The sequence below is a fragment of the Manis javanica genome, chromosome 13 (genome assembly GCF_040802235.1).
Source record: "Manis javanica isolate MJ-LG chromosome 13, MJ_LKY, whole genome shotgun sequence".
In the NCBI taxonomy this organism is placed as follows: Eukaryota; Metazoa; Chordata; class Mammalia; order Pholidota; family Manidae; genus Manis; species Manis javanica.
In genome coordinates this window covers 91,333,904-91,361,826 of record NC_133168.1, presented here as the reverse complement: position 1 = coordinate 91,361,826, position 27,923 = coordinate 91,333,904, and the positions used below count along the sequence as shown (strand labels likewise).

The 27,923-nt window shown below is 52.1% G+C and overlaps 1 protein-coding gene across 3 annotated transcripts; it reads left to right on the top strand.

Moving 5' to 3' along the window:
- Nucleotides 1-172: 172 nt before the first annotated feature.
- Nucleotides 173-24,699, top strand: NCAN (neurocan). Of its 3 annotated transcripts, none has more exons than XM_036996149.2 (15): nucleotides 173-309; nucleotides 4,485-4,564; nucleotides 5,439-5,849; nucleotides 7,483-7,657; nucleotides 7,775-7,902; nucleotides 8,363-8,656; nucleotides 9,495-10,091; nucleotides 10,284-11,756; nucleotides 16,080-16,196; nucleotides 17,232-17,345; nucleotides 18,594-18,752; nucleotides 19,762-19,844; nucleotides 21,711-21,855; nucleotides 22,604-22,786; nucleotides 23,014-24,699. In XM_036996149.2, exons 2-15 carry the CDS (start codon nucleotides 4,492-4,494, stop codon nucleotides 23,343-23,345), a joined length of 4,284 nt encoding a protein of 1,427 aa, XP_036852044.2. In that variant the 5' UTR covers nucleotides 173-309; nucleotides 4,485-4,491; the 3' UTR covers nucleotides 23,346-24,699. The 3 variants fall into 3 exon arrangements, with proteins under 3 accessions (XP_036852044.2, XP_036852045.2, XP_036852046.2); XM_036996150.2 differs by having other exon boundaries at nucleotides 23,010-23,287; XM_036996151.2 differs by lacking the exon at nucleotides 22,604-22,786 and having other exon boundaries at nucleotides 23,010-23,287.
- The last annotated feature ends 3,224 nt before the right edge of the window (nucleotides 24,700-27,923 follow it).

Below are 27,923 nucleotides of genomic sequence, written 5' to 3'. Positions count from 1 at the left end.
ACTTAACGTGGCTTTTGGGGGATTGAAGGAGGGAAAATCAGGGGCAGTCCTCCCCTGCTGGGGTGAGTGCTCCAAGGAATGAATAGGGGGTTTTAGGCAGGAGGCGCCCCCCACCCCCAGCTTCTCAGGCGGCCGAGGGCTTTGAGGGACGCATGCGCAGAGCAGCCCCGCGGCCCCTTTATAAGCGCCGAGGCGGCGCTGGGGTGAGCGGAGCGCAGGGCGCAGGGGCTGGACCCGGCGCCGAGAGCGGGCCGAGCTGAGTCCTTTGTGCCTGGGGACCGCCCGGGATGCGTCCGAGCTAGGAGTCAGGTGGGGATCCGTCGTGGGGAGGGGTCTGCGTTGGGGGGAGAGGTCCCCGGTTTAGAGACAGAGCCCGGGATTGGGGAGAGGCCCGGGATCAGATAGAAGCCCCCAGAATAGGGAGGGGAGCCGAGGGGGGAAGGGAGTCCTGGGTTGGAGAGGAACCGCAAACGGGGAGGGGGCTTGGCAATGTCAGGGGGACGCGGATTTGAGGGTAAGGTTATCCAGGGAACGTGGAGATGACCCCACGGTGGGGAGGAAGCCGAGCTGGGGGTGGGTCTCAGAATTGGGGGGGGAACACTGGGAACCAAGAATAAGAGAGGGGCACCCCAAGTTCGGAGAGAAAAGGGGAACACCCAGGTGCTGTATGGAGGACTCCAAAACAGGGTACCCCAGGGTCTGAGCTAAGACGCCCCAGGATTCTAAGTGGGGATCCCCAATTTGCAGATGAATGGAGGACTCTGGGCTGTACTGCAGCAGGGAGGGGGCACCCAGATCATGGGAGAGGGTCTGTGTGAAGAGTGAACGGCTGCAGGGAAGGGGCGCCCTGTGGTCTCCCTCTCCTTGTGGCCCTGGTCCTGTCACCACATCCTAACTCAGGGAGAGGGCTCTATGGGGGCTCCATCCCAAGGTCCTTGTTCCCTCGGACCTGGAGTTGGGGTGCTGTCCCTTCTCCCAGGGAGCACACATGGTCTCCTAAGTGAATGCTGGGTGGGAGCTTTCTAAAGCCCCTGTCACGGATGAGGACCTCTGAGGGGCACCCAATCCCAAGAAGGGGGCACCCCCAGCACCTTCCCCTCTGACCACATCCTCCCAACAAGACACAGACCTCAGCCTCACCTCCTCAATTCCATCTGTCCCTGTAGATACGTGTGGAAGTACTGCTTGGTTTGGGGCACAGGCGCTGGGAAGTAGAGGCTGGTTTCCCAGCCTGGACAGGAACAACCCCCATTCCTGCACGCGGGGCTTTGTTCCTCTCAGCAGCATTAGTGGGAGACAGCCAGGCTGAGGAGAGGGTTGGCACTGGTCCCCAGCGGGGGACGTGGAGGAGGGGTGGGGAGAGAGGGGTGGGCAGAATGTGGGACCCCAGAACCCAGAAGCCTTTTGCTCATGTGTGGACATTACCAATGGAAGGTGCCCCCCACCCCAGGCATTGGGGGCTTTGTGTGTGAGTGTCTACCCCGTGCTGGGAGAGGGTGTGTGCCCATAGGGGGCTCTGGGGTCTTCTATGAGTCTAACGTGACCGAGATCGTGTCTTTGTCAGGAAACTTGTGCCAGGGGCCACGACACCAGGTGGCAAAATGATGTGTGCCTTCCGGTCACCAAGCCCCATTTATCCAGCCCGGTGTGTGCCAGGGGCTGGCATAGCTGTGTGTGTGAGTGTGCGGAGCTATGTCTGACAGTGTGGCCTCATCGCGGGGTTGACGTGGGGAGGCTGAGACTGGGTGTGTGTCTTTGTGCAGAAGACGTGCTGCCTGTCTTGGAAGTGCCCATATTGTCTTTCTTTGTTAATGTCACTGGGAATCTGTTCGCGTGTGAGTCTCCCAGGCTCTGAGTCTGGGGTGTGCGGCTGCATGTGTGCCCTATGAGTACAGCAAGGGCTCTCTCCGTGTGATTGGCAGTGTGGATCCAGGCATGGGGGTGTGAGATGTAGTCTGTGTGCAGAGTCAGAAGGAGCTAATGAGGGAAATGTTGGCAGGCGGCTCAGGTCCCTAAAGGGCAGACTGGGATGATTTGCTGAGCCTGGCTTCCTTTCTCTGAAGAGTTTTATGTTCACACCCATGCACACAAATATGCCCTAACTCTCAGGCCAGAAACAAAAACATGTGCTTACAGCCCCTGCCGAGGGGCACCTGGACCCTACACATCCAGAAATCACACTAGGTCCCCTACGCGTCACACAGTACACAAAGCTGCTGCGGACCCATGCATACATCCACACATCACAGGTGCAACCTCATGGACATGGATATCCTTGCCTGGATACAGCACCTGGTGCACACCCGGGTGCAAACATATAAAAAAGCCTGCTGGCAAACTCATCTTTATTCAGTGCCCACTGAGACAAGAGGTGGGTGTGAAGGAGAGGGACACACACACACACACACACACACTTTCCTTTCAGGCAGCCCCTCCTCCCAAGCCCTGTTGGCCCCTGCTTGCATATGCATGAGGCTCATGCATTATTCATGAGGGACGGGCCCCAGACAGCTGTGTAAATGCTCACCTCTGGTGGCCCTGGGAAGGAGGTATTTTAAGAGAAGAGGTGTCAGTGTGTGAGAGTGCAAGAGGAAGGGATCTAGTGCGTGTGGGAGGACTTGTGCGCGTGGGGGCGGTGCACCTGAAGCTGTGTCTGTCATTATATTGGGCCCTCTCTGTGTATTTGGATGTGTACATGAGGTTCTGGGTACAAAAAGCTGTTTTTTTTTTAAAATTTAACATTTCTGGGACTTCATAAGTCTCAGCTCGTTCTGTCCTCACTATAACCCTATGAGGTATGGTCTGGGTGATCCCCATTTTACAGGTGAGGAAACTGAGGCACAGAGTGATGAAGCAGCCTGTCTACGGTCATGAAATGTGTAGGAAGTAGAGGCAGGGCTTAAAGCTAGATTATCTGGATGTAGCCTGAGCTCTTAACAATACACTGTGTGTGTGTATTGTATGTGTGCGTGTGAGAATTCTCTGAACTCACCCCCTCTTTCACCCCCTCTTAAAGCTCTCCTGCCCCACCCTCTAATACCCAGAGTCCTGCTCAACCGTCATACCCAGCCAGGACTTGAACAGCCATCAGGGGGCCCCACACTTGCTCAGGGTTCCAAGGGCGAGAAATCAAGAGAGCCTGGGATGGAGACAGAGGTTGCTGAGGTTTACAAATTGGTAGCTGGGGGCACATTCCAGGCCTGGCCTCTGCCCTGCTGTGCAGCTCCAGGCAAACCACTAACCCTCTCTGGGCCCCTGGGTGCTACCAAAGAAGGCAAGGAGACCAAGAAGGCGAGTTCCTGCCCCAGAGTTCAGCACCACGGACAGGTCCCTCTCTGCAGGAGCCACTGGCAGCTGGGAATGGGCACTGAGGGCCTCTGGACTATCCATACTCTCCCCTTCTCAAGGCTATTCTTTTATTGGGGTGAGGGTGCAATAACTGGGTTTCTAGGTGATGCTATAACTTCCCCTCTGGCCCCACCTCCTGAGCCCCATTGTGGGGGTGTATCCAGAGGGATGGGAGGCTTTGGGGATGGGCCACTCCCAAAGGGAATAATGTGAGGTCTGGGAGACCCCTGCTGTGTTCCAGTTCCTGGAACAGGCCTTGCTTACAGTCGGCTCTCAACAATTATCTAGTTTATGCCCCTGGGCCACAACCCCTACAGAAGACTGGACAGGCACCTGGAGTTTCTGTGTGACCAGGAGGCATCTTTGCCAGGCAGTGTGAAGTCAGGGGGAGGATGGGGTGGGCAGGGGTGAGGCCCCTTCCTTCAGCTGGGTCTTGGCAGCTCCTTAAAAATCCCAGAAACCAAGAATAGAATCTTAGCAACAACCAAATCCTGGAATTGAATCTGAGAATCGTGTCAGTCAGCTGACCCAGATTAAAAACTGGCTTGGAAGCCAGCCTGCTGCTAGGACTGGTGACCCCGGGCAGACTGGAACTGGCTGCTGCCCTCTAGGAGCCCTGAGTCTGATTGGGGAGGTGAAGCTAAAAAATGGGATTTTGATCTTGGCTGTATTAAGGCCAGTAATAATAACAACAGCTGAAATTTACTCCTTCATCCTAGGCAGCTGTAAGCATTTTAAGTGTACTGACTGTCTGGACTCATCTATTCCTTCTGACTACTAGATTTTATCCCCATCTGACCTACAAAGAAAGTGAGGCACAGACAGGCTAAGCTACTTGTCCAAGGTCACACAGCAAGACACAGGCAGAGGGGTAACCCCAGGTCTGATTCACTCCAGCATCATGCTTCTGACCATGAGACTTTACTGTTGGGATTCTGAAGTCAGCTGGTCCTGGGCTTGGATCCTGGCTCAGCTCTTGCTTGCTGACTGTGTGACTTTGAGTGACATACCAGCCTCTGTAAACCCCAGTTTCCATATCTGTAGAGTGGGGGGACTTGGTCCTTCCATGTCTGTTCTCTGGGAGTGGGGGTTGTATTCACCGCTCTTCTTCCCCCTCCCTCTCCGTCTCATTCCAGGTCCAGGATGGGGGCCACATCTGTCTGGGCCTTGGGCCTCCTCATACTCCAGATGCTGCTCTTTGTGGCAGGGGAGCAGGGTGAGTTGGCTTACTGGGTGGGAGAGGTTTGATTCTGGGGGACTGACAAGATGGGGTAGCTTTTAAACTTGCAAGCCTTATCCTGCTGGTTACCCACCTTGGTCTAGAAAATAAAATGAGAATAGATGAAAAAGGTTTTTGAACAGTCAAAAGAGAACAAAGCACCTGAAAGGTTATTTTTAGTCATTGCCAGTGGAGGCTGGAGATTCCCGCCTCTCACTGTTTTGCTGAGATGAGCTAAAGAAAGAGAAGAAAAAGAGAATCATGCAGAGATTGATTAGTGATGCCTGCCACGGGTGGGGCACTAGCAATAAAGGTCTAGAAAGCCTTTCTCTGGAGTCTCTCCAGGGGTGGTCAAAAGCCCCGGCTTTAGAAATGTCTCCTGGTTTGCTCTGTGGGCCAAGTACAGTTTGCTCACAGGCAAGCAAAATGACGTCTCTGGTCCTCAGTTTCCTCAACCCCGTCCAAAAAAGGATGAGACATGGCTACAGGTGGTTATGAAAATCATAGAAGGTGCTCCACAAACACCATCTCCTTTCCAGTGGCTGCCTCTCACTTAACTTTTGGAGAGACTATGGCTCAGAGGAGGAACGTGACTTTTCCCATGCCACACAGTGAGTGAGGGACAGAGTCAAATCCCTGGCCTCCAGGGTCTGCACTTCAAGTGGAGGCAGAACCGTGAGAGGATCTGACCCCATGACTTCTCTTCTGCTCACAGATTGGGATGCAGATCAATGATCTGTACGCTGCATTATGTTGTGTAGACAGCCTAACCTCTCCAGGCTCAGCCTCCATATCTGTAAAGGGAGGGAAATAGCAGTCTGTGCTGATCCTGCCTTTGAGTCAGGCCCTCTCTCTGCCTTCTCCACTGCAGGCACACAGGACGCCACCACTGCAGCGGCAACCACCGAGAAGGGGCTCCGCATGCAGAAGGTGGGGTCTGGGTCGGTCCGGGCTGCACTGGCAGAGCTGGTGGCTCTTCCCTGTCTCTTCACCCTGCAGCCATGGCTGGGTGCAGCCCGGGAAGCCCCTCGAGTCAAGTGGACCAAGGTGCGGACCGCATCAGGTCAGCGGCAGGACTTGCCCATCCTGGTGGCCAAGGACAATGTGGTTCGAGTGGCCAAGGACTGGCAGGGACGCGTGTCACTGCCTGCCTACCCCCGGCACCGGGCCAATGCGACGCTGCTGTTGGGGCCGCTGAGAGCCAGCGACTCGGGGCTCTACCGCTGCCAGGTGGTGAAGGGCATCGATGATGAGCAGGATCTGGTGCCCCTGGAGGTGACAGGTCAGTTGGGGGGGGGGGTAGGGGAGGGCCAAGGCTGCTGGTGGGAGGGGCTGAGCCTGAAGCACGCCCACTGAACGCCGCCTTAGAAATCACTCCCTGAACAGTGATTCCCTTTAAATTCTTCTGATAAAGTCCTGAAAAAAAAGCCTCCACACGTACCCCGCTCTCTTTAGCACCTCTCTCTTCCAGCTAAGAGAGCAGCCTCTGGCTCAGTCTCCCGGACCACAGGGCTGCACAGGGTTTCACGACCTTGTTTGAAAGCCCAGTTAATGGCTCTCTACTTTCACATAAGGCAGAGGATATTGGCTTTCTATTTAAAATGGAAATACACATTTCCTTTTACAATAAATTTGTTTGTAAAGAGTAAGACTCTTTTTAAACACAGTTGAAAATATATCTTAAGTAAATAACAGTCCTCAAATACCTGCTTGGCCAATTCCTGTATTAAATTCTTTCTGCTGAAATATCCAGTGTAGTTTGTTTTCCTAACTGATCAAGGTGAACAAGGCACAAAAAACATTTTTTTAATTCTTAAAGCAAAGTCCTAGAACAGGGCATGGCACACAGCAGATGCTCAATAATATTTCACAAATAACTCAGGGAAAGGATTGGCAGAAAATAGCCTGTGGACTCCTGCTGGGAAGTCAATTTCCCTTAACCTATTTTGGCCATGGGCAAGTCCCCGCCTCCCTACGTATTTTATTGGATCAACCAATCATCCCCTTTCCAAGGTCTCACTTCTCAAAACCGATAAACCTCCAAGAATACTGATAAGTGGTAAAGGAAGTGAATTCCACCTTTGGGTTCGTGCATTTATTCAGCTGAACATTTACTGAGCACCTACCACGTGCCAGCACAATGCTGGGAACATAGCCAGCTGCTTTGTTCTGGGAGCTCTCCGTTTGATACGATACAGCAAAGTAACTTCATTCCTTTGTCTTGCTCTTGTTCATTTCTTTCATCTCTAAATCACAATTGAGTCGCAGGAAGCCTATCATTGATGCTTCACATCCTGGCTTACATCTCACCTCTTCCAGGGAGCCTTCTGTGACTCCATTCCTAGGCTGGGCAAGAATCACATCTGATCTCCCATTGCTGCCCATGCTTCTCCTATCAGTGCATGTACTTAGTTGTTAAAGGGCAATTTCTCTCTTACTCTTCATTACTCTTGCCATCTCCACTACCTATAACCCTGGGCATGAAGAGTGCTATGCTTGGAGTCAAAACTTTCTGGATATGAATTCTCATCCTTGCTGTGTGGCCCTGGACATCCCTCAACCTCTCTGAGCGTTAGTTTCCTCCTGTGGAAATGGGGATAATCAGGACTGTTGCAAGATTTCAATGAGATAATGCTTACACATGCACTTGTACAGGGTAACTATTTGACAAATTCTAGTCTTTTATGGTCACTGCTATCAATTTACTCATCTGTTAAATGAGGGCATATCAGTTTCACTCTCCATCACCCTAGAGCTGTGCCTGGTGCTGAGTAAACAGATGTGGTACAGGGCAGTATAAAGCAGCAGGTCTCTTATTATCAGACTGGTGGAGGGAGGGGGCATTCTGCAAGAGGCAGGTCTGTTGCTGAAGATTTCAGCATAAATTAGCCCCTATCCTGGATGTTCCCCCACAGGTGTTGTGTTCCACTACCGGGCGGCCCAGGATCGCTATGCGCTGACCTTTGCTGAGGCCCAGGAGGCCTGTCATCTCATTTCGGCCATCATTGCAGCCCCGCGGCATCTACAGGCTGCTTTTGAGGATGGCTTTGACAACTGTGATGCTGGTTGGCTGTCTGACCGCACTGTTCGGTGAGGGGGTACACAGGGTGGGAATATGGGGAGCCAGCCTGTCTGGGTAAAGATGGTCCTTGGAAGGGGGTGCCCAGGAGCACACATCTGAGAGGGACCCCTTCCTTCTTTTGTCAGGTATCCTATCACCCAGTCCCGTCCTGGTTGCTACGGTGACCGTAGCAGCCTTCCAGGGGTGAGAAGCTATGGGAGGCGAGACCCACGGGAACTTTATGATGTGTACTGCTTTGCCCGGGAGCTGGGGGGTAAGTCTGGGTTTGGCAGCACCTCCCCCAACCTTCCCTGAGCCCGCCAGCCTCCTAGCCCCCCTAAGTTCTTGCCTGACTGACCGTCTCATCCCTGTCTAAATCTGCAGTCAAGACTTGGGCCCGGCCCTTTCCCAGAGTCTTCCTCCTCTCCAGGAGCCCCTCTCCTTTTCTGAGCCTCTCCGCCTCCCCGACTCCTCCCGTCTCCTCCTCTGTGTTCCCTCACTCAGCCCCCCTCCCTCTCGGAGGCCCCACTCGCTCAGGGGCCCGAGTTACCTTGTTTGTAAAAATGAGCCAACGCCCACTTTCATCCTAGCGATGCGTGAGGGTAACAACGGCGTTCCGATGCATGGCTTTGCATCTGTCGCCACCTCGTTTAGGGTGTTTGGAGTGGGTCCCCCATCCCGGTCTCCCGGGGAGGAGTAACAGCCCTCTGACCTCCGCCCGCGCCTTCCCGCAGGCGAGGTCTTCTACGTGGGCCCGGCCCGCCGCCTGACGCTGGCCGGCGCGCGTGCCCAGTGTCGCCGCCAGGGCGCCGTGCTGGCCTCGGTGGGACAGCTGCACCTGGCCTGGCACGAGGGCCTGGACCAGTGCGACCCGGGCTGGCTGGCCGACGGCAGCGTGCGCTACCCGATCCAGACGCCGCGCCGGCGCTGCGGGGGCCCAGCCCCTGGCGTGCGCACCGTGTACCGCTTCGCCAACCGCACGGGTTTCCCTGCGCCTGAAGCGCGCTACGACGCCTACTGCTTCCGAGGTGCGTTGAGGCCACGCCCCCTGAGAGCGTGTAACTGGGTAAAGGCCACGCCCCTGGGAGCTGTGCAGAGGCCAGGCTGGGTAGAGAAAAGTGGAAATCTACTCGACGATAAGCCACGCCCTCGAGCGAAGGCCACGCCCACAAAATAATTACTTTCTTCGGAGCCTTGCGGGGGTGGGGGCGGGAGAAGAACCCAGCCGCACAGGAAGCCAAACTCAGGCGGGGAAGTCCTGTTTAGGGTCTGGGCTGTATCTCCTGAGGTCTCTGAAAGACAAGGCCCTGAATGGAGCCTCTCTTACCTGGGGCCACGCCACAAGCACACCTTGGGGAGGAAGTGATGTCTCAACTAGCCACCACCCGCGAGGAAGGCACACACCCAGACACAGCACCCTGGACGACCCTCGCCCCTGGGTGGGCCCACAGACTCAGAAATGCAAAGGACACCACCAAGGAGCTAAGTGTTATGTGTAAGGGGGGAAAGAAGAAACCCCTTCGTAGGAAAGCCACGGCTATTAGGCGTTTCCTCCCCCACGGGTAGGAGCCCCGGTCCAAGTCTGACCTGCCCTGTAAGAGTGGACCACTGCCTGAGATTCGCTAGCAAGTCACGTCGTCCCTTCACCCCTGACTAGTTGACTGACTTTGACAGTGGGCTCCAGCCTGAACAGTGGGAGTGATAACTTTGTACTTAACCCTCTGGGGAACCCCAGACACCACCCAAAGAGACAGAAGGGCACAGAGATACAGAGGTGCTGCAGCATGCTGAAAGGTAGGCAGACTTCAGGCTGAACTTCCCAGCAACTGCTGCGCCTCACACAGCCTCTTCTGCTTTCTCCCACAGCCCATCACCCTACACCACAACACGAAGACCCAGACACCCCCTCCTCGGGGGATGAGGGGGAGATTCTGTCTGCAGAAGGGCCCCCAGTCCAAGAACTGGAGCCCAGCCTGGGGGAGGAGGAGGTGGTCCCCCCAGACTTCCAAGAGCCTCTGGTGTCCAGTGGGCAGGAAGAGCCTGTGATCTTGGCAGAGAAGCCGGAGTCTCAAGAGGCCCCTACCCCTGCCCCTGGGGATCCCACACTAGCCCCAGCGCGGGCCCTGGAGGTTGAAGAGGAGTGGCTGCACATGGTGGCCCCCAGTCCCAGCAGCACAGAGGCAGGCACAGTGGCAGGTGTACACACAGAGGCGACCTCAGGTGGGCCCACGCCCAGGAGGAAGGGGCGTTTTAAAGGGTTGAACGGGCGCCACTTCCAGCAGCAGGAACCTCAGCCAGGGCTGGAGGGGGTGCTCAAGGCCAGTGCCCAGCCCCCAGCCCCAGAGGCTGCTGGAAATCACGTGGAGCCTCCCCTGGCCCTGGGAGCCACAGAGGCCGCAGGGAGCGGCCGGAGCCAAAGCCCCTGGGAGGTGCTGACCAATGAGGTGGATGTGCCTGGAGCTGGTGAGTGGGACCCAGGGGGCAGGGGAATCTGCTTGGGGACCCAAGGGGGACTGGGGAGGAGGTTCCGAATCCCAGCTGGCTCCCTGGCCTCAACAAGCCTCAGAAGCCCCCCTTTCCTTGGGCCTGGAGCCGAGGAGAAACAAAGGATCTACCAAGCGATGATTACAACTGCTATCGTTGATATTGTTGCAGGTTCCCCTGGTGACAGGAGCCCCCCAGAGCCCTGGCTGTGGCCCCCAACTGTGGTCCAACCCAGCATCCCAGGCTCCAGCAGGGCCCTTGGCCTGGAACTAGAAGAAGCTGAGGGCCTCAGCGGGAGGCCAGCCACCCCTGACCTGCCCCGGTCCCCCTTGGAGGCCACTGTCCTGGCTGTCAGCCCGTTGGAAGGCCCCAGCACTGCCCCCAGGGAAGCATCTCCCACAGTCACTTCCCCAGACCTCCCTGTCATAGCCATGCTTCGTGCCCCCAAAGTGTGGCTCCTACAACACTCTACGCCCCTCTCCACCCAAGCCAATGGGGTCGAGGGACACGGTGAGGCCATGGCTGCTGCCCCACCTTCTGCTGCCTCAGAGATAGAGGACAGCTCCCAGGACCCCATCCATCCAGAAATGTATTCCTTGCCTCCCTCCTCGGGCCCAACAGGACAGGGTGAAGAGGCCACGTCGCTGTCACTCAGTGGCCACGAAACAGGAAGTCCCATGGCCCCTTTGCAGGCAGTCACAGATGAACAAGCTGGAGCCAGTCCTGACACCCCCAGGGCAGCTTTTGGAGAAATTGGGGGCATCCACCCTCCTGGGCTCAGCAAAGCTGAGCATCCCAGCCCCAGCCCACAGGTTTCTACGGACAGGAATGTGGCAGCCAGTTTCACCCCCACTGAGATTGCCATTGAGCCCGTGGTAGCCAGGGACATCTCAGGGTCTGGGTCTGGGGTCTTCAGCACTGCAGAGAACCCCACCTCCAGCCTGGCAGAAGCCACAGTGGACGAGGCACGGGGCATGTGGCCATCAGTGCACAGCAAAGCGCTGGACACCCGCCCCCCATCTGCACCCTCAGGGGTCCCTGGAGTCTTCCTGATGCCTGAGGGAGCCCTGAGTTTGGAGACCTGGACTGCTTCCACTGGAGGAGCCACAGTGGGTCCCACGGGTGCTGTAGCCGCACCGGACCCCGGAGATGCTGGTGGGATTTGGGAACCTGGATCCCACGCAGTTGAGGAAGCTGCAAGCCCCACCTTGAACCCTCAAGTGGCTACGGATTCAAGCATGGTGACATCCCTCATGTCCCCGGACCAGGGGGACGAGGCTGGCATCCTGGCCATGTCCCCAGTGACCTCTTCAAGCTCCCCACCCCAGCCAAAACTGGAGGGCCAGATGGTGACCCAGGGGATGCTGGGGGCCTCAGCCCCAGGCAGCCCCCCAGGGAAGCCCACTCTTTCTCCCTGGACACTGACAGCAGCCAGCACAGATCAGCCCATCTCAGTTTTTTGTGGGGAGCCTACAGCGCCGTGGGACTCCCTTGGCACCCTGCTGCCTGCCTCTCTGGGGCCAGAGGAGTTTGAGCTGGAGGACTTGGCAGGGAGCCCAGGTGTGGAGGGCTTCTGGGAGGAGGCAGCGAGTGGAGAAGAGCCAGCCCTGCCAGGCACCCCTGCAAATGGGAGTGCAGAGGAGGGTGAGTTCTGAGCTCATGGCCTCACGCAGCCCAAGGTGGTCAGGGCTTGGGGATCAGGGGCTGAGGGAGCCCAGAGCTGGGAGGAAGGGTTGTTCCTGGGAACGTGGGGAGGGTTTGGAAATGGGAGCTCATTGGGTAGGGTTGAATTCCAAAAACAATGTTCCTGGCAGGGACAACAGGCTAGGCAAAGGTCAGGAGGTGAAGTTGTGCTTGATGCCCTTTGATGTACTTTGATGCCAGCTGGTAATGAGGTTTTGGGTGGAGTTTGGAGACCGAGTTCAGTCAACAAATCACGTTCATGCCCACTGGGAGCCAGACAGAGCTCTGTGATGCTGGGGTCCAGCCTTCAGTGATGCCCCAGGCTGGGGAGGACAGAGCTACACACAGACACCCTCCAGGTGGGGCCAGAAGGAAGAGGTGTGGCCGGGAAGAAGTAGGCAAGTGGGAATTGCAGCTGGAATTCGGTGGTGTGGATCTTGGGGGTGCTCAAGACACAGGGAAGGTGGGTGCTCCAAAGGTGCGGGAGTGATAAGCATCACCCCCATTTCACAGACAGCAAACTGAGGTTTAGGCATGGATATCACTTCTGGTTAGGCAGTGACCAGCTTTCAATGGGAGCCCAGGTTTGAGTAAGCCTTAGCTGCTCTGTACCCCGCGGAGTCCAGGGAAAGCTGCCGGCCGCCCTGTTCTCCTGGGGCCCAGTCTGCCCTGCAGCTCAGCCTGCAAATTCCAGTGCCCCCCACCGACCCTCTCCCCGCTACCGTTCACCCCACCTTTTTTTTTTTTTTTTTTAGGAGAGCAAGTGAGAGGCTTTTATTTAGAGAGAAAAGGAGAGGACAGAGCTCCCAGCTAATGCCAGGAGGGGACAAGAGAGCCCCGCAGTGGTGCGTTGTCTAGGGGTTTTATAGGTGGTGGAGAGACAAAGGGCTAGGAATGCACACCTGCCAGATGGTCCCAAAATGTTTATCTTTGAAGAGACATGAAGTTTCTTACTATTCTTCCTGGTTATTTGCAAGAATTTACTGCTCTGATTCCCTCCCAGGCTAGCAGCTTCCTGGTCTGGGAGTATATCACTCAAGGCTGCCTGCTTTGCTCCCAAGGTGGGCTGAGTTACTGTCTGTTTGTCAAAGAGTATGTTAAAGCTACTTTTTAACAAATTGGGTTTTAAAATGCAATCCTATTTTCAAAATGGAATCCTACCTGTTTGTTTTGGGCTTGCTTGTTACATTGCCCTGGTGGCAAATCTCTTGACTAGGGCTGGAGGAAGAAAAGCAGCACCTGGGTAAAGTCAGAAAAACAATTGGGCCCCCCAGCAGGCCAGAGAAAATCCCACAGTGGATTATCTTGCTTTGTTTTTTCCGGAGGCCCTCACCCTGCTCTGACTACACCCATGGCCCCTGTCTAATTCCCGGCAGCTGCTGCTCGCCCCTCCTTTTTTTTTAAGTCCTGCCATATTGAGCTGTTTTTTTGGTCAAGCAGCAGCTAATTAAAAGTCACTTTTTCTGAGTTGCAAAACATGTATTAACACAACTGGTTTTACACTTGTTCCCTTCTTTGAAGACAAAGTGTCATGGAGATGCAAGTAGTGGATGCAAGGTTTCATCGCCCGCCCTGTCACCTCTGCGCTCTGTAGCAGAATCACATGACCTCTGCCCAGATGCCCCGGAGGCAGGCAGATCCTGGGCAGAGGTGCATGCATCTGATAAAGGCTGACACTTATTGGTGACTGCCTGTGTGTTTGGCTTATTCTGAGCATTGATTGGAATCAGCTTGGTTAATCCTTATGATGTGCTTGTGGAACAAGTTCCAGTAAGACCCTGCTTTACAGATAGGGAGACTGAGGCACAGAGTGGTCAGGTGGCTCGTGCAGAGTCATGCAGCTGGAGAGTGTCAATGGTGAACTTTGAAACCAGGCCATCTAACAACAGTCTCTTGTCTTGATCGCTAGGCTGTACGATGCTTATTTCGCTGGTGTAAAAAATAAGACACCTGAGGTCTCAGGGAGCTCACCAGGGAGGGAACAGAGAAGGGGCTGCTTGGGGGGATGGGCAGACAGAAGGAGGCTCAGTGCCAGAGGAGCTAGAGAAGGGGTGGTCTGAGAGGGCAGGGAAGTCACGTGGTGATGAGCTCTCAAGGCCATGGCTGGATCTGTCCTGGACTTGGCTGATTTCTTGGCTACCGTCTGAAGCCAGCAGCAGCCTGGGCAGAGGGAGGCATTCAGCGCTGGGGGAGACCCGGGTGCCTACCCACCCACCCGCTAGCAGCAGAAATGCTAATGAAGCCAAAAATAAATGCAGCATAGCAAGCGACTGAGTCACCGCCAGTCCGTGGGCAGGTGTCAGCAGCTCCGGGCCCCTAGTGGGGCTAACACATCCCCAAGCCCTGCAGCCCCACGCATGTGCACACATGTGCTGAGGCGGCGCCGAGGACAGGACATGGCCATGGACCTTCCAGTCAGGTGTGAGGGCACCTGCCACCACCCCAGGCACAGGGCTCAGCTACTGCAGGTGCACTAGCAGCTACTCTGATTCAGTTAATAAGCAACTGTTGAATGCCTGCCATGTTCCAGATCCCACGTTGAGATCAAATCCCTTATCCTCTGGAAGCTGACGTTTTAGAGCAACACTCTAGAACATTCCCAATGATAGAAACGTTCTGGAGCTAGGTTGTCTAACATAGTAGAAACCAGGCACATATGGCTACTGAATCCTTGAAATGTGTGGCCAGTATTGACTGAGGGATGGCGTATTTGCTTTTATTCCATTTTAATTAATTTAAATAGCTATATGGGTCTGCCTGTCTAACCACATGAAATCTGAGCAAGCCTGAAGGAGGTAGAGAGGACATGCTGAGGTCTGGGGGGAAGAGCCTTCCAGGCAGGAGGAACAGCCCGTGCAGAGGCCCTGAGACAGGCCCCTGTCTGGTGCGTAGTAGGAACAGCAAGACCAGTGTGGCTGGAGCAATGTGGGCAAAGGGGAGAGAAGTGGAGGTTGGGCAGGGAGATGCCGGAAAAGATCGCACAGGCTTTGTGTGGCTGCTGTGAGGGCCCTTCGGCTTTTCATCTGAGGGCAGTGTGGAGCTGTGGAGGGATTTAGGCAGAGGAGGGACATAACCTGACCCAGGTTGACATAGACTCTCCTGGTGGCTTCCTGTGGAGGCCAGGAGACCCGGGAGGAGAAGGTGCTTGTTACCACCTCAGTTTCTTGTGAAGCCCAGACCAGGCCAATAAAGAAACACATTGTGGGTTACAGGGGCTGGAGAGAGGGCCTTAAGCTGGGCTTCCAGAGCCTTGGAGGCCAGTCTTGGCTCTCGTACTGTCTCCCCGTGTGCCTTTGAACCAGGCCATGCCCTTCACTGGGACTTGGTTCTCGGATCTGTGCTGTGGAGGGGTGGCTCACTGTCCTGACAGGGGCTAGGGGTTGGCTTGTTCTGCCCCTCCCAGTCTCTGGGGTGGAGACCACCCACCAAGGCATCCAGGCCCCTGAGATGGGGAGGGAAGACCCTCCTCCCTCCAGAGAAAGCCCGCTGATGAGGGAAGTGGTGGTGAGGCGGGCAGGGACCCACATTCCTCGATACCCGCTGGGGGCCATGCCCGTGCTGAGCAATGCTGAGATCCTTCAAGATGCCCCAGCCTGATACAGACAGAGCCAGACGTGGCATATGGTCAGGACTGGGGGAGAAGGATGAGCTATTTTTATTTCTGTTTTGTGGATGAGGCATCTGAAACTCAGAGAAGTAATTTGCCCAGGGTCCCCTTGTGAGTGGCAGAGTCAGGGGTTGAATCAACCTCTCTGACCTCAGAGGCCATGGTTGTAACCGCTGTAATCCACCGCCACTCTACATTATAACCGCTGAAGTTGCGTCAGAAGGTTGAACCACCAGAATGAAGGAGGCGATGGTTCCCACTCTTCCTAGTGCTGTTCATACTCCACCTGGACCCTTATGTCCAGTTCTGTGCTCCAAACCGTGGAAAGTACAATGGCCAGCAGGATATGGCCAGAAGAGGGGCACAAGTCAGGGATGGCACTTCAGCCTGCGTTCTAGGAGAAGACCCGGCAGAGAAGCTTCAGGAAGCCCATTCCAGTTGTCTGAGGAGGGGCTTGGCCGCAGGCAGGGCAGCCCGCACGTTTGGGGGCTGTTCTTGGAAGGAGTGAGCTCCTCGTCACAGGGGCATGCAAGAGGAAGTTGGCGACCACCTATTCGGAAGTTCTAGAGGGGTCTCCACAAACAGGATTTTTGGGGGTTGAAAGCCTGGATTCTGGGAAGGCAGGTGACATGGTGGCCTGACTTCTTCCCACACTGCCTTGTGTGTCCATCCCGCAGCCGCCTTGGATCCCTGCGAGAACAACCCTTGCCTGCACGGAGGCACCTGTAAGGCCAATGGCACCATGTACGGCTGTGGCTGTGACCAAGGCTTCACTGGGGAGAACTGTGAGATCGGTGAGTGCCCCAGGTCAAGATCTGAACCTAGATTTGTTTGACTCAGAGCCCTGGGGTAACAAAATGCTGACTTCAGATGCCCCTTTCCCTCCCGCACTCCTTGCATCCAGTAAATCAGACCCAATTATCTGAACCAGCACCAAACAACTGAGCTCTCACCCGGGGACCAAGGCTCAGGTGTGTCGCCTCCCATTACTACCGGGCAGGGATAGGACAGGAAGACGATAAGGCTCAGACTCCCCCCAGCCAAGGACCCCCAGGGGTCCTACCCTCTCCAGGATGAGCAGCAGTAGAGGCACACCAGAAACACTGGATGTTAGCCCCAGTGCCCAACACAGGAAATATAAAAAATGATGAAATTATCACAATAAATATAAGTGATCTAGTTTCTTGAGTCGTATGCATTATCTCACTGACTTCATAACCACAGTACTAATTGCAGAACTATAACAATGAATGCAAGTGACATAATTCTTAAGCCCTTTCATTGAGTCTGCACTCAAAACCACCTCTGAGAAGGTGCTATTATTATCATCACCACTTTGCAAAAAAGAAAAATCTCAGATTGGAGATGTGACACCCACAGTGACATACATGCTTCAGGTACTGCCTACACAGGGTTTGGTAGAAGAGCTCTACCTACAAACAGCTTTGTGACTCCCTGCAAGTCCTTGCAAATGCTCTGGAACTCAGTTTCCCTAGGTTGCACATTCTGGAGAGAACCCCCAGCTTCGACATTCTGTGGGTCCGTGTTTGCCAGAATATAACCTGCACTGTTCTTGAATAAAGTAGAATGTTCTGCACCACTCTCCGGCTGTCAGCCATCCCAGTGGCATCTGCTCTCATTAATGCTAATTCACGTTAATTGTGTGAAGCTCTCCCGCCTTGACCTCCAGAGTCATTGGGCGGTGCAGACTGCCACTAAGGCCCAGGATGGATGGCAGGAGCGTGACTGCATCTTCTGCCTTGTTTCCTGTGGGGACTGGGAGCCCAGGAAAGTCTGATCTCTAATTCAGTCCTCTGCCACCCCTCCAGATATTGATGACTGCATCTCCAGCCCTTGTGAGAATGGAGGCACCTGCATCGATGAGGTCAATGCCTTCATCTGCCTTTGCCTCCCCAGCTATGGGGGTAGCCTGTGTGAAAAAGGTGAGTCTCTGTTGAGACCCCACAAATGGTACTAGGAGTGGGGTTGGGTGCTGGACCACAGGCTCCCCCCTCAGGTTCCAGGTCTCTGTCTCAGGTTCTACGGCAGTGAGTTGAACAGGAGGCAAATTGTTTTTTTGACATAAAATTCATGTAACAGAACTAACCTTTTTAAAGTCTGTATGCAACACAATGGCGTTTAGTACGTTCAGTGTTCTTCAACCACCACCTCTGGTTAGTTCCAAAACTCTTTCATGAGCCCAGAAGTAAAGCTGGTCCCATGAGCCGCCACTAACTCGACCTCCCCCAGCCCCCGGCAAACGATAATCTGCTTTCCACCTCAGTGAATTTGCCCATTCTGTACGTTTCATCTAAATGGAATCTTATACTTTGCAGCCTTTTGTATTTGGTTTCTTTCACTCAGCATGACATTTTTGAGATTTATCCTTCTAGTAGCATTTATCAGAGCTCCATTCCTTTTTATGGCTGAATAATATTCCCTTGTATGAATGGACCACATTTTGTTCATCATTTTATCACGTGATGGATATCTGGGTTTCCCTCTCGTGGCTAATGTGATTAGTGCTGCTATGAACATTTATGTACACGTTTTACTTGAACACCTGTTTGCCTTATTTTTTTCCTGTTCTTTTTAGTGTATATACCCAGGAGAGGGGTGGCTGGGTCCCATATGGTAATTCTGTGTTTAATTTTTTTAGGAACCGCAGACTGTTTTCTGCAGCAGCTGCACCATTTTACCTTCCCACCAGCAATGTACATGGTTTTCAATTTCTCCATATCCTCTCAAACACTTGTTATTTTCCTTTTTTTCAAAAAAGTGAGCTGGTGTCCCACTGTGTTTCTGATTTGCGTTTCCCCATGACTAATGATGCTGAGTATGTTTTCATGTGCTTCTTGGCCATTTGTATATCTTTTGGGGAGAACTGTCTACTCGAGCCTTTTACCACGAGGGCAGTTGTATTCCTTCCTGAGACCATTTCCTGAGTTCCTGGGTCCTCACAGAAGGTGTGACCAGATCAGAGCAGGAAACATCAGAGTAGAACCCAGGGTCTGGGCCTGATGATCTTCAAGTTGGATCCCTTTGTGCCACAAACAAGCAAGGGGAATGTGGAAGGGGTACAGAGCCTTACAGGGTGGGGACAGGCCCGAGGAGACGGGCGATCTGACCTGAGACTGGTTCCTGTGTCTGATGGGAGACCAGCCCCTCTCACACTCCGTCCCACCTTCCAGACACTGAGGGCTGTGACCGCGGCTGGCGCAAGTTCCAGGGCCACTGCTACCGCTACTTCGCCCATCGGCGAGCATGGGAGGACGCCGAGAGGGACTGCCGCCGCCGAGCCGGCCACCTGACCAGCATCCACTCACCTGAGGAACATGGCTTCATTAACAGTAGGGACTCTGGGGTGGCCTTTGCAGTCCTTTGCCAGGGTATCTCCCCCAAGGTCCCAAAGACACCACCTCTCTGAAACTTTTCGTTAACACAATCCCTGACCCCATTTGTGTGTCTGTTTATTCACTTGTCAGTTCATACCTTCACTTCATTCATTCACTCACCAAATATTTCCTGAGCACCTGCTATGTGTCAGGCCCCATTCCAGGCACTAGGACACAGCAGTGAGTCAGACACACATTATCCTGTCCTCAAGGAGCGATGTTCCTGTGGGGATGTAGGCAAACAAGTAAATATCTAATTTAATAAGTCTATACTGTAATTCATACTATAATTTAGCTGGCCCTAAGTATGCTGATGACAAAATGGCCAGGGGATCGAGCGTCATGGGGAAGCATCAGTCACATGGGAGATGAAATGAGGAAGTTGCTGAGCACAGACCTAGGAAAAGTGTTGCACTAATTAAATCTGGCACATACTGATTTAACTCGTTACCCTTCCACTGTTTGCTCGGCCATCCATTTACTCATTTTTCTCCCCATCCTGTCCCTTTAATTCTCTCATTTGTTCGTTGCCCGGCTCCCTCCCTTCTTTTTCCTCAATGTAATCAAACCCGCCCATCCGACCACTTCCTCCTCGGTGACCCAGGGGCAGCCCCATCTCACCTGCCCACCCCGTGCAGCGCCACCTGCTGGCCGTGCTATCCCTTACTCTCATTTTTGCAAAGATCGGCCATCGCTTTGTTTATCCCTTCCTCTGCTGTTTAAGCCACACATCGTGGCAGGGAGGGCACCTAATTCCAGCCCATTCTGTGCCCACCTCCACCTCCCAGGTAAGAGGGGGCCTGAGTCCCTGCCATCTGGGAAATGGGGGACCATGGCCTCGAGCCCACCCTGAGGCTAGGGCAGAGCCTGGGTCCTTCCCTCCCACATCCTACCTGCCCCTCTAGCCTGCACCCTAGACTAGGGGAGGCACAGCACCCAGCCCTTATAACCCCCCACCCCACAGGCTTTGGGCACGAAAACACGTGGATCGGCTTGAACGACAGGATTGTGGAGAGGGATTTCCAGTGGACAGACAACACCGGGCTGGTGAGTGGCAGGGGCTGGGGGACTGGGTCCCTGCCATCAAGCCTGCTGACTAGGGCCCTGCCTAGGACAGAGGGACAGATGAGAGCCGTACTGGGTGGCACCCTGGCTTCACCTTACCCTCTAGTGTAAATTGTCTGCAGATGGCTGTCAAAGGTCCCCAGTGGCTGAGACCCGGGGGTTGGCAAAGGAGCTTCATTCAGTGAGGCCCCACATCACCTCTGACTTCGCAGCCTTGTGAACGGCCCAGTCCACCCCGTGGCTGAAGCTGCAAACCTGGGGCTGGGGACTGACATGCCCCCTCTTACTCACCGGTCTGGTCCTCCCGCCATGGGTGCTGATACATTCCTATTTCCCTACATTTCTGCTCATTCTGCAGCCTTTGTTATCCCTCAGTGGGAGCCCCGCAAGCAGCTCCTCCCACCTTCCCTTCCCCAGACTGGCTACCTATGCTCTTCCCCTTCCACCTGGAAGCCATGGGGAGTTTTTTTTTTAATTGAGGTTAGATTCACATGACATAAAATTGATCATTGAAAAACTATAATTCAGTGACATTCAGAATCTACACAAGGCTGTGCAGTCACCACCTCTATTTATTCCAGAATATTTTCAGTACCCCGAAAAGAAACATCATACTTGAAGACCTTTTAAAATCATGTATCAGATCAGGATTCTCCCTGCTTCCAGCCCTCTTAGATAAAAAAAAATCCATCTCTTCCTGCTGTGGAAAACTCTGGTGGACCCTCAAAGAGTTAAACACACAGTTGTGACACGACCCAGAATTCCACTCCTAGGAAGATGCCTCAAAGAGGTAAAAGCAGGGACTCAGACTGATAGTCATACACCCACAGCCACAGCAGCAATATTCACAATCACCAAGAGGTGGAAATAACCCAAAAGTCCATCAGCAGATGAATGGAGGGACAAAATGTGGCCCGTACCCACTCTGAACACTACTCGGTCATGAAAAAGAGTGAAGCCCTGGTGTGCTCCAGTGTGGATGAACCTTGAAAACATCGTGCTCACTGAGAAGAGCCGGACACAAAGGCACCGAAGCATTTGGTTCCACTCACGTGGAATATATCTAGAATAGGCGAGTCTGTAGAGACAGCGTACATCAGTGGTTCCCCAGGGCTGGGGCAGGGTGGAAGGGGGGGAGACTTAGCGGATACAGTTTCTGTCTGGCACGACGAAACGTTCTGGGACGAGACAGTGATGGAGATTGCACAACATTATGAAACTAATTAATGCCAATGAACTGGACACGGAAAATGATCAAAATGGTAAATTTTATGTTATATATATATTTTACCACAATGAAAGAATCCACCTCCTCTCCTGTATGGTGAGAACTGGCCCTTGTCCCTTCTCTGACCACCTGACCACATCCCAACTCAGTCAAGCAGCTCCAGCCCCAGGCCTCCGTTTCGTTCCTCAAACAGGACAAGCTCAGTCCTGCATCCGGGCCTTTGCATTAGCTGTTCCCTCTGCTTGGAACTCTGTTCCCTGCTTACATCATTCCTATCCTTGCATCTTCAGCTCTCCCATTGCCTCCTCAGGGAAGCCTCCGTGGACTTCCAGGCTGCGGTTATCTTTGTTCAACTATTTATCTAATGGTGACCCATGTGGAAAATTGACTGTTGTGGAGCAAGGCAGGAAGTAGGACTAGAAGTGAGGGCACTTCACCTCATAGCCAGAGGAGGAGTGCGTCAGGCCTCAGGGGCAGCCACCCTCAGGGTGGGCAGAACAGTGCCCATTGTAGAGATGGATACACTGAGTCCCCTAACAGTTGAGTGGTTTGGCCAGGGGTGAGTCCTGCAGTGAGTGGTGACAGAACCCCTGAGCACCCCCTGCTCCCCACTCCTGCAGCAATATGAGAACTGGCGGGAGAACCAGCCTGACAACTTCTTCGCGGGTGGGGAGGACTGTGTGGTGATGGTTGCACATGAGAGCGGGCGCTGGAACGACGTTCCCTGCAACTACAACCTCCCCTACGTCTGTAAGAAGGGCACAGGTATGCTATTTACCACCACCCCAACGTCTCTACTGCCTCTCACTTACTGGTTCATTGTTTTATTTAAGTTTGTAAACGGAAGAGTCGTCCCAGCCCAATTTTCACCTTCCAGCACTATGTGAGACAACTCATTTTTTTTCCACCCTTACCAACTGTGTGTTCTCAAAATGTTTTGTTGTTTGTTCATCTAAGTAGTGAAAAAATAGTGTTTAATTGTTACTGTAGTTTGCACATCTTTAAGGATGAAAATAACCAACTGTTCATATGTTGGTAAGCTATTTGTATGTATTTATTTTCCTATGTATGTGTTTAGATGTGAGTTCATCTCCTTTGCCTGATTTTCTACTGGCTTGCTCTTATTGATTTGTAAGAGCTCTTTACATATTAAGGAAACATTCCTGTGCACGCTCATGTTCATCTTTCTCTTAAACTTCCATCTTTCTTTCCATTTCTCTGCCAGTTTTCACATCCTTTCTTCCTTTCATTTGCTCAGATCATTCTTGCCTTCCATCTCCTTCATTTCCACATGCCAGCTTAAGAACTAAGGGGAAGGTTGTGGCCAGGAGTTTCCTGCCCCTAAGGAGCTCCTGGGTTGGGTGAGGAGACAGACACAGTTACTTCCAGCCCTTTGAGGTCACAGCTAGGCAAATGGCAAGACCTACTGAGGGGTGTGTCATTCCCAAGACCGGAAACCAGTTCAGCCCCAGTCTTGGCCGCTTCCCTAACTGGAGGTTCCTCCATTCCCCAGTGCTATGTGGTCCTCCTCCAGCTGTGGAGAACGCCTCACCCATTGGTGCCCGCAAGGCCAAATATAATGTCCATGCCACTGTCCGGTACCAGTGTGATGAAGGATTTGCCCAGCACCATGTGGCTGTCATCCGGTGCCGGAGCAATGGCAAGTGGGATCGGCCCCAAATTGTCTGCACCAAACGTAAGTGGCTGCCCCAAGACACCTCAACACAGGTTTTCAACTTCAATTAAAACATCTTATTACTACACACATTGATGTGGCCAAATACTTGCTTGATAATACAGCTTTGAGATACGAGAGAACTTACCAGCGTGCCTGGTGTGTCCTTCATTTCACCCCCATCCAAGGGGGGTGCTTCTCAACACCTTTTGCCGCTTCCCTGTGCTCTCCCACTTTCCTGCAGCCAGGCGGTCCCATCGAATGCGGCGACACCATCACCACCACCAGCACCACCACCAGCATCGCCATCACAAATCACACAAGGAGCGCAGAAAACACAAGAAACACCCAGCAGAGGACTGGGAGAAGGAAGAAGGGAATTTCTGCTGAAGAACCAGGCAAAAGAAAGCACAGTCCCCCTTCCCACACCTCCTCAGAGCCTTCACCTGGGGAGACAGAACCCAGGGAGAAACGAGGGTCTGGAAGGCCTCGAGCCCCAAACCACATCTCCCCCTACATAATCCTTTGTAAAAAGCTCCTCTCTCCTCTTTCTTACATACACAGGTCTTGGCAGGCATAGCCATGTGTCTGAAAAGTCGGTTCTAGTCAGGCTGAACTCTGGGAGCATCACCCAGTGGAGGGAAGCACAATCAGCACAGATCATTCTTTAGTTTTGTCTCTTGTTTTGACAAGGTTGATTGCCAGTTGTTGAAATAAGGTTTTGATGAGGTTGCAAGAGTGTATAGTTTTGCTTTTTCATTAAGGAATTGCTTTTCACACCAGAGTATCAGGTTTGGTAAACCGTCAGAAGTCCTAAATGCAGGCTGAAGCCTTTAGTTAAGTCATAGCTTTGGGAGTATAAAACTATATGAAAGCACACGGCTTGAACTTGATGGCCACTCCTCCTTTACCTTCAACTTGATTCGGTCTTTGGCCTTGGTGGATAAATAGAGTACTCAACTCCTATACACTGAATTTTAGGAATGTTGTTGGAACGGCCTCCCTCCATGCCCTCAGACTCAGGGGTCAGGACAGTCTGAGCAGTATGTGGGCCATGGAGGGGAGGCGCATCGCTCACCCGCCCAGGTCTAGTGCCCCGCTGAGATCTGTTGTCTCTGCATGTGTGGTAAGTTTCTCTCACACACAGATGACAGGATGTTTAGGGCTCAACATGCCCAGATTTATTCCCTCTCCATCTCTCAGGGAGACAAAGTACCTCCTTTCTGGACCAACGAGGTGCCAAGTTTTCTAGTTCAGTGCCCATGCCCACCCCCTAAGCAGACATTGGTAGTATCCTTGCCCTGGGTCCTACCCTTAATCCCCACTCCATCCCTGTCTCCATGCAATGCCTGGCACACTAGAAACACTTAAAACTTATGTAGTGACGTCTACCTGCCATCATGTTTTAGAGAGATTCACAGTGTTCAAACCAAAACACACGCACACACAAATTTTTCTCTCGTGTTTTTAAGATTTTTTAAGTAGGAAAGAATTCACTGGCCTTCCTCCCCGAAATCCACAGCCTTTAAAAGGACTTTCCAAGCAGAGAGCCAGAATCCAGCTCCCTGACCTCTTGTGGGAAGGAGCCACAGCTTTTCCTCCATGTTTTGTTCACTCTCAACCATTCTCGTCTGGGTAAAGTCTGTGGATTAGTTAGTGGAGAATGAGCCCTCTGCAGGAAAGAAAAAAAAAAAGGAAACATATGGTCTGTTAAGGGTTCAGTAGAGAAAAGTGTGTTGATTGAAGCTATATTCCTCCTGGGAAGTAGTAATCATAGTTGACAGCTATGGAGTAGGTACTTACTATCTCCTCGAATCTTCTCAGTGACTTCGCGACCATTATTTTCCCATTTTACACAAAACTGAGACTCAGATTTCTAAAAAGGCACTAGGTGGGAGCTACAGTGAAGAAAGGAGTATTTGGTCCTCCCTCTGACTCCAAATACTGCTCTCTATTTTGGGGGAAGTGGAAACATAATCGCACTCTTACACACACACGCAGATGTAGGAAAAGACTGAGAAGTGCAAACTAGACCTTCATCCTTGATGGCAGTCTTCAGTCTTCCCTGCTACAGACATTATCCATGGTTCTAATTTATGGTTATCAGTGAGAAAGTCCAGGGATATAGATTTGCCTTCTTGCTTTGATAATTCTTGGTTTAAAAAATATCATAACACATCTTCAGCCATCCATGACACAAAAGAATTTTTCTTTGGGGGTGCAATGGGGATACAATTGGGGGGGTGTCTCGGTTTATGTATGTTCCCTGCCCATACTCTCCTCAGCCCCTTGCCCTGTCCCCACCCCAGCACCATGGTGGAAGGGGACTCTGGTCTTTTCTAAAATGGGTGGTTTGTCTTCTGGTCTTTCCCCTTGGGATGTGTGTGTGTCCGCATGTGCCGGGTGCGTGGCATGCGTGAGAGTGCGTATGCGTGTGAACAGCTTTGGGTTCTGCTGGTTTTGCTGGGAGCTGCAGTGTTCTATGGGTCTGTGGTATTTGACACTGTGGACATTAATGTACTTCTTGGACATTTTAATAAAAATTTTTTAACAGTTCAACCCGCCTGTCACTTCCTGACACCTTCTTTCATTCATTCACTGAGCAAGTACTTCCTAAGTAACCATTATGACTGTGTATGGTGCTGGGTGCTGGGGAGTAGTGATAAACAGGACATACCTATCCCCTGGGAGGAGGTCAGGAAGGGCTTTCTGGAGAGGGTGGATGGAATCTAAAGGAGGAGGAGCATTAACTAGACAAAATGGGGAAGAAAGGAAGAGCGTGTCAGGCAGAGGTAAAAATCTTCTTGCAGTGGGGAAATGGCTCATTTGGAAACAGCAAGGAGTCCATAGTAGTTTGAGCAGTGATAGAGGCAGAGGGCGGAGGAAGATGAGGTTAGAGAGGCAGAGGATGGGCCACTGAGGTCTTTATGGGTTGTAGTGAGGAGTTTGGGCATTTTCCTAAAGGCAATAGTGGCAATAAACATCATAAATGAAGTCAAAAGACAAATGCCAAGCTTGGAAATGTTTTTTTCAAAGCAGAAATAAAGGAGTTTTCGCCTTAATATATAAAGAACTCCTACAAATCAATAGGAAAAAAGACTAATCCAGTAGCCAAATGGACGAGGGCTATGAACAAAGAGTTCACAGAAAAGGAAATAACAGGTTGCTCTTAAAATGACAACATGTGCTCCACAAAATAACACACATTTTGCAAGAATACCAAGAAATGTATATATTTTTTAAAAGGGAATAAGCAAATAAATCTAACAAGGGAGCGACCTTGAATAGATCAGTGATGAAGATCTGCCTGAAATGCAAATGATTTTATGATTTACTCAGCCACTTGCACCTAAGGTGAAAGTGGAAGATATTCACTTTTACACATAATAAGAAAATTGCAAGTGACAGCCACAATAAGATACCATCTTTTACCTATCAGGCTGGCTAAGGTAAAAAGTGATAACACACAATGCTTGTGAGGATGAGGCAAAAGTACATGTGTTACTGGCGAGGTATAAATCGACCGCACCTCTAAGAAGGGGTGGAGCTCACTGTAAAAAAGGCAAGTTTTGATCTCTTGACCAAACAATCCTGATATCCTCATTACATTTGCACTTGTGTGTGATGGTAAGGGTACTTATTAGTAGCAGCAAAATATGAGAAATAATCTAAATGTCCTGGGGCATCCAAATAATGAATACTCTGCCATGCTTTGAAAGAATATGTGTGTGTGTGACCTTTATATGCTGATGGAAGTTATCTCAAAAATATATTATGTAAAAGAAAAATTCTTTAAAATACGTATGTGGCACATGAATGTTCTTAGCAGTGTTATTCACCTTTGCCAAAAGGTGGAAAAATCCAAAGGTCCACCAACTGATGAATGAGTAAACAAAACGTCTATTCACACCATGAAATATTACTCAGCCATAAAAAGGAATAAAGTTCTGCTACATCCTACAATGTGAATGAACGTCAAAAACATGCTGAGTGAAAGAAGCCAAATACAAAAGGCCATATATTGTAGGATTCCCTTTATATGAAATGTCCAGAACAGGCAAATGCACAGAGACAGAAAGTATAGTAGCAGTTGCCAGGGCAAGGGTTGGAGGAGGGAGGAATGGGGAGCAACTGCTTACTGGGTACAGGATTTTCCTTTAGTATGATGAAAATAACTTGGAATTAGAATAGCAGTGATGGTTGCACAACACTGTGAGTGTACTAAATGCCACTGAAAGTACACTTTAAAATGGTTAAATGGTGAATTTTGTTATGGAGTTTACAATATAGGAAAATGTGTTGCACACTCTCATCTGTAAAAATGGGGCAAAGAAATATACATTCATGTTTGCTTGAATAAACATAAAACATCTCTGGAAGGACATGTAAGAAACTTGAGATGTCTCTGGGAAGTGAATTTGGTGGTGGAGAACAGGAGAGAGAGACATTTTTCTGAATAAGTAGCTTCAGGAAACAGTCTTTCCAGGTTGTCATCCTGTAACTCTCCTCCAAGTGGGCCCTGGAGACTGCCACTCCAACAGTGCTGGTACTTGAGCAGAAGGAGGGCTCCCTCAGCTCAATGGATCCACCAAAATCCCAGGGTCTGAGTCTCATTGGTCTACCTGCTTCTATGTCCATCCTTGGGCCAATCAGGATTGCCCAGGGAGGTGGGCCACAGCATTCAATGGCCAAGCTGGAAGAGGATGGAGTCAGCCCCTCCTACTCCCTTGGTATGGTGTGCTTTACACTCAGATATAACATACTCATGGAAAAACCAGGGCGATCTGGTACCATGGAAAGGAGGGAGGATCCCGGCAGGGAGAGATGGGATGAAAGAAATCCCGTGTACTCCTTTCTGGAAACATGCCTCTTACCATTACCGCCTTTCTGGAAGCTAATGCCCAGCTAGAGCCTGAGGCACTCTAACTGAGGGGCTGCACCCTGCCTTCAGATGAGAGGTTTGTCACTGGTATTGAAGATGAGCAGTTACATTTATCATCGCACTTGTACAACCTAATCAGACCTTTACACTTTTTCCTCTTCTGCTTTTGTATCCCAGAAACTTTGAATGCTTGTCCACCGCACCAGGGAAAATTTGCAACATCTCTGCCTTCCTGGTGCAGGAACTCCCCATCCCGTGCTGGGGGATTGAGAGGAA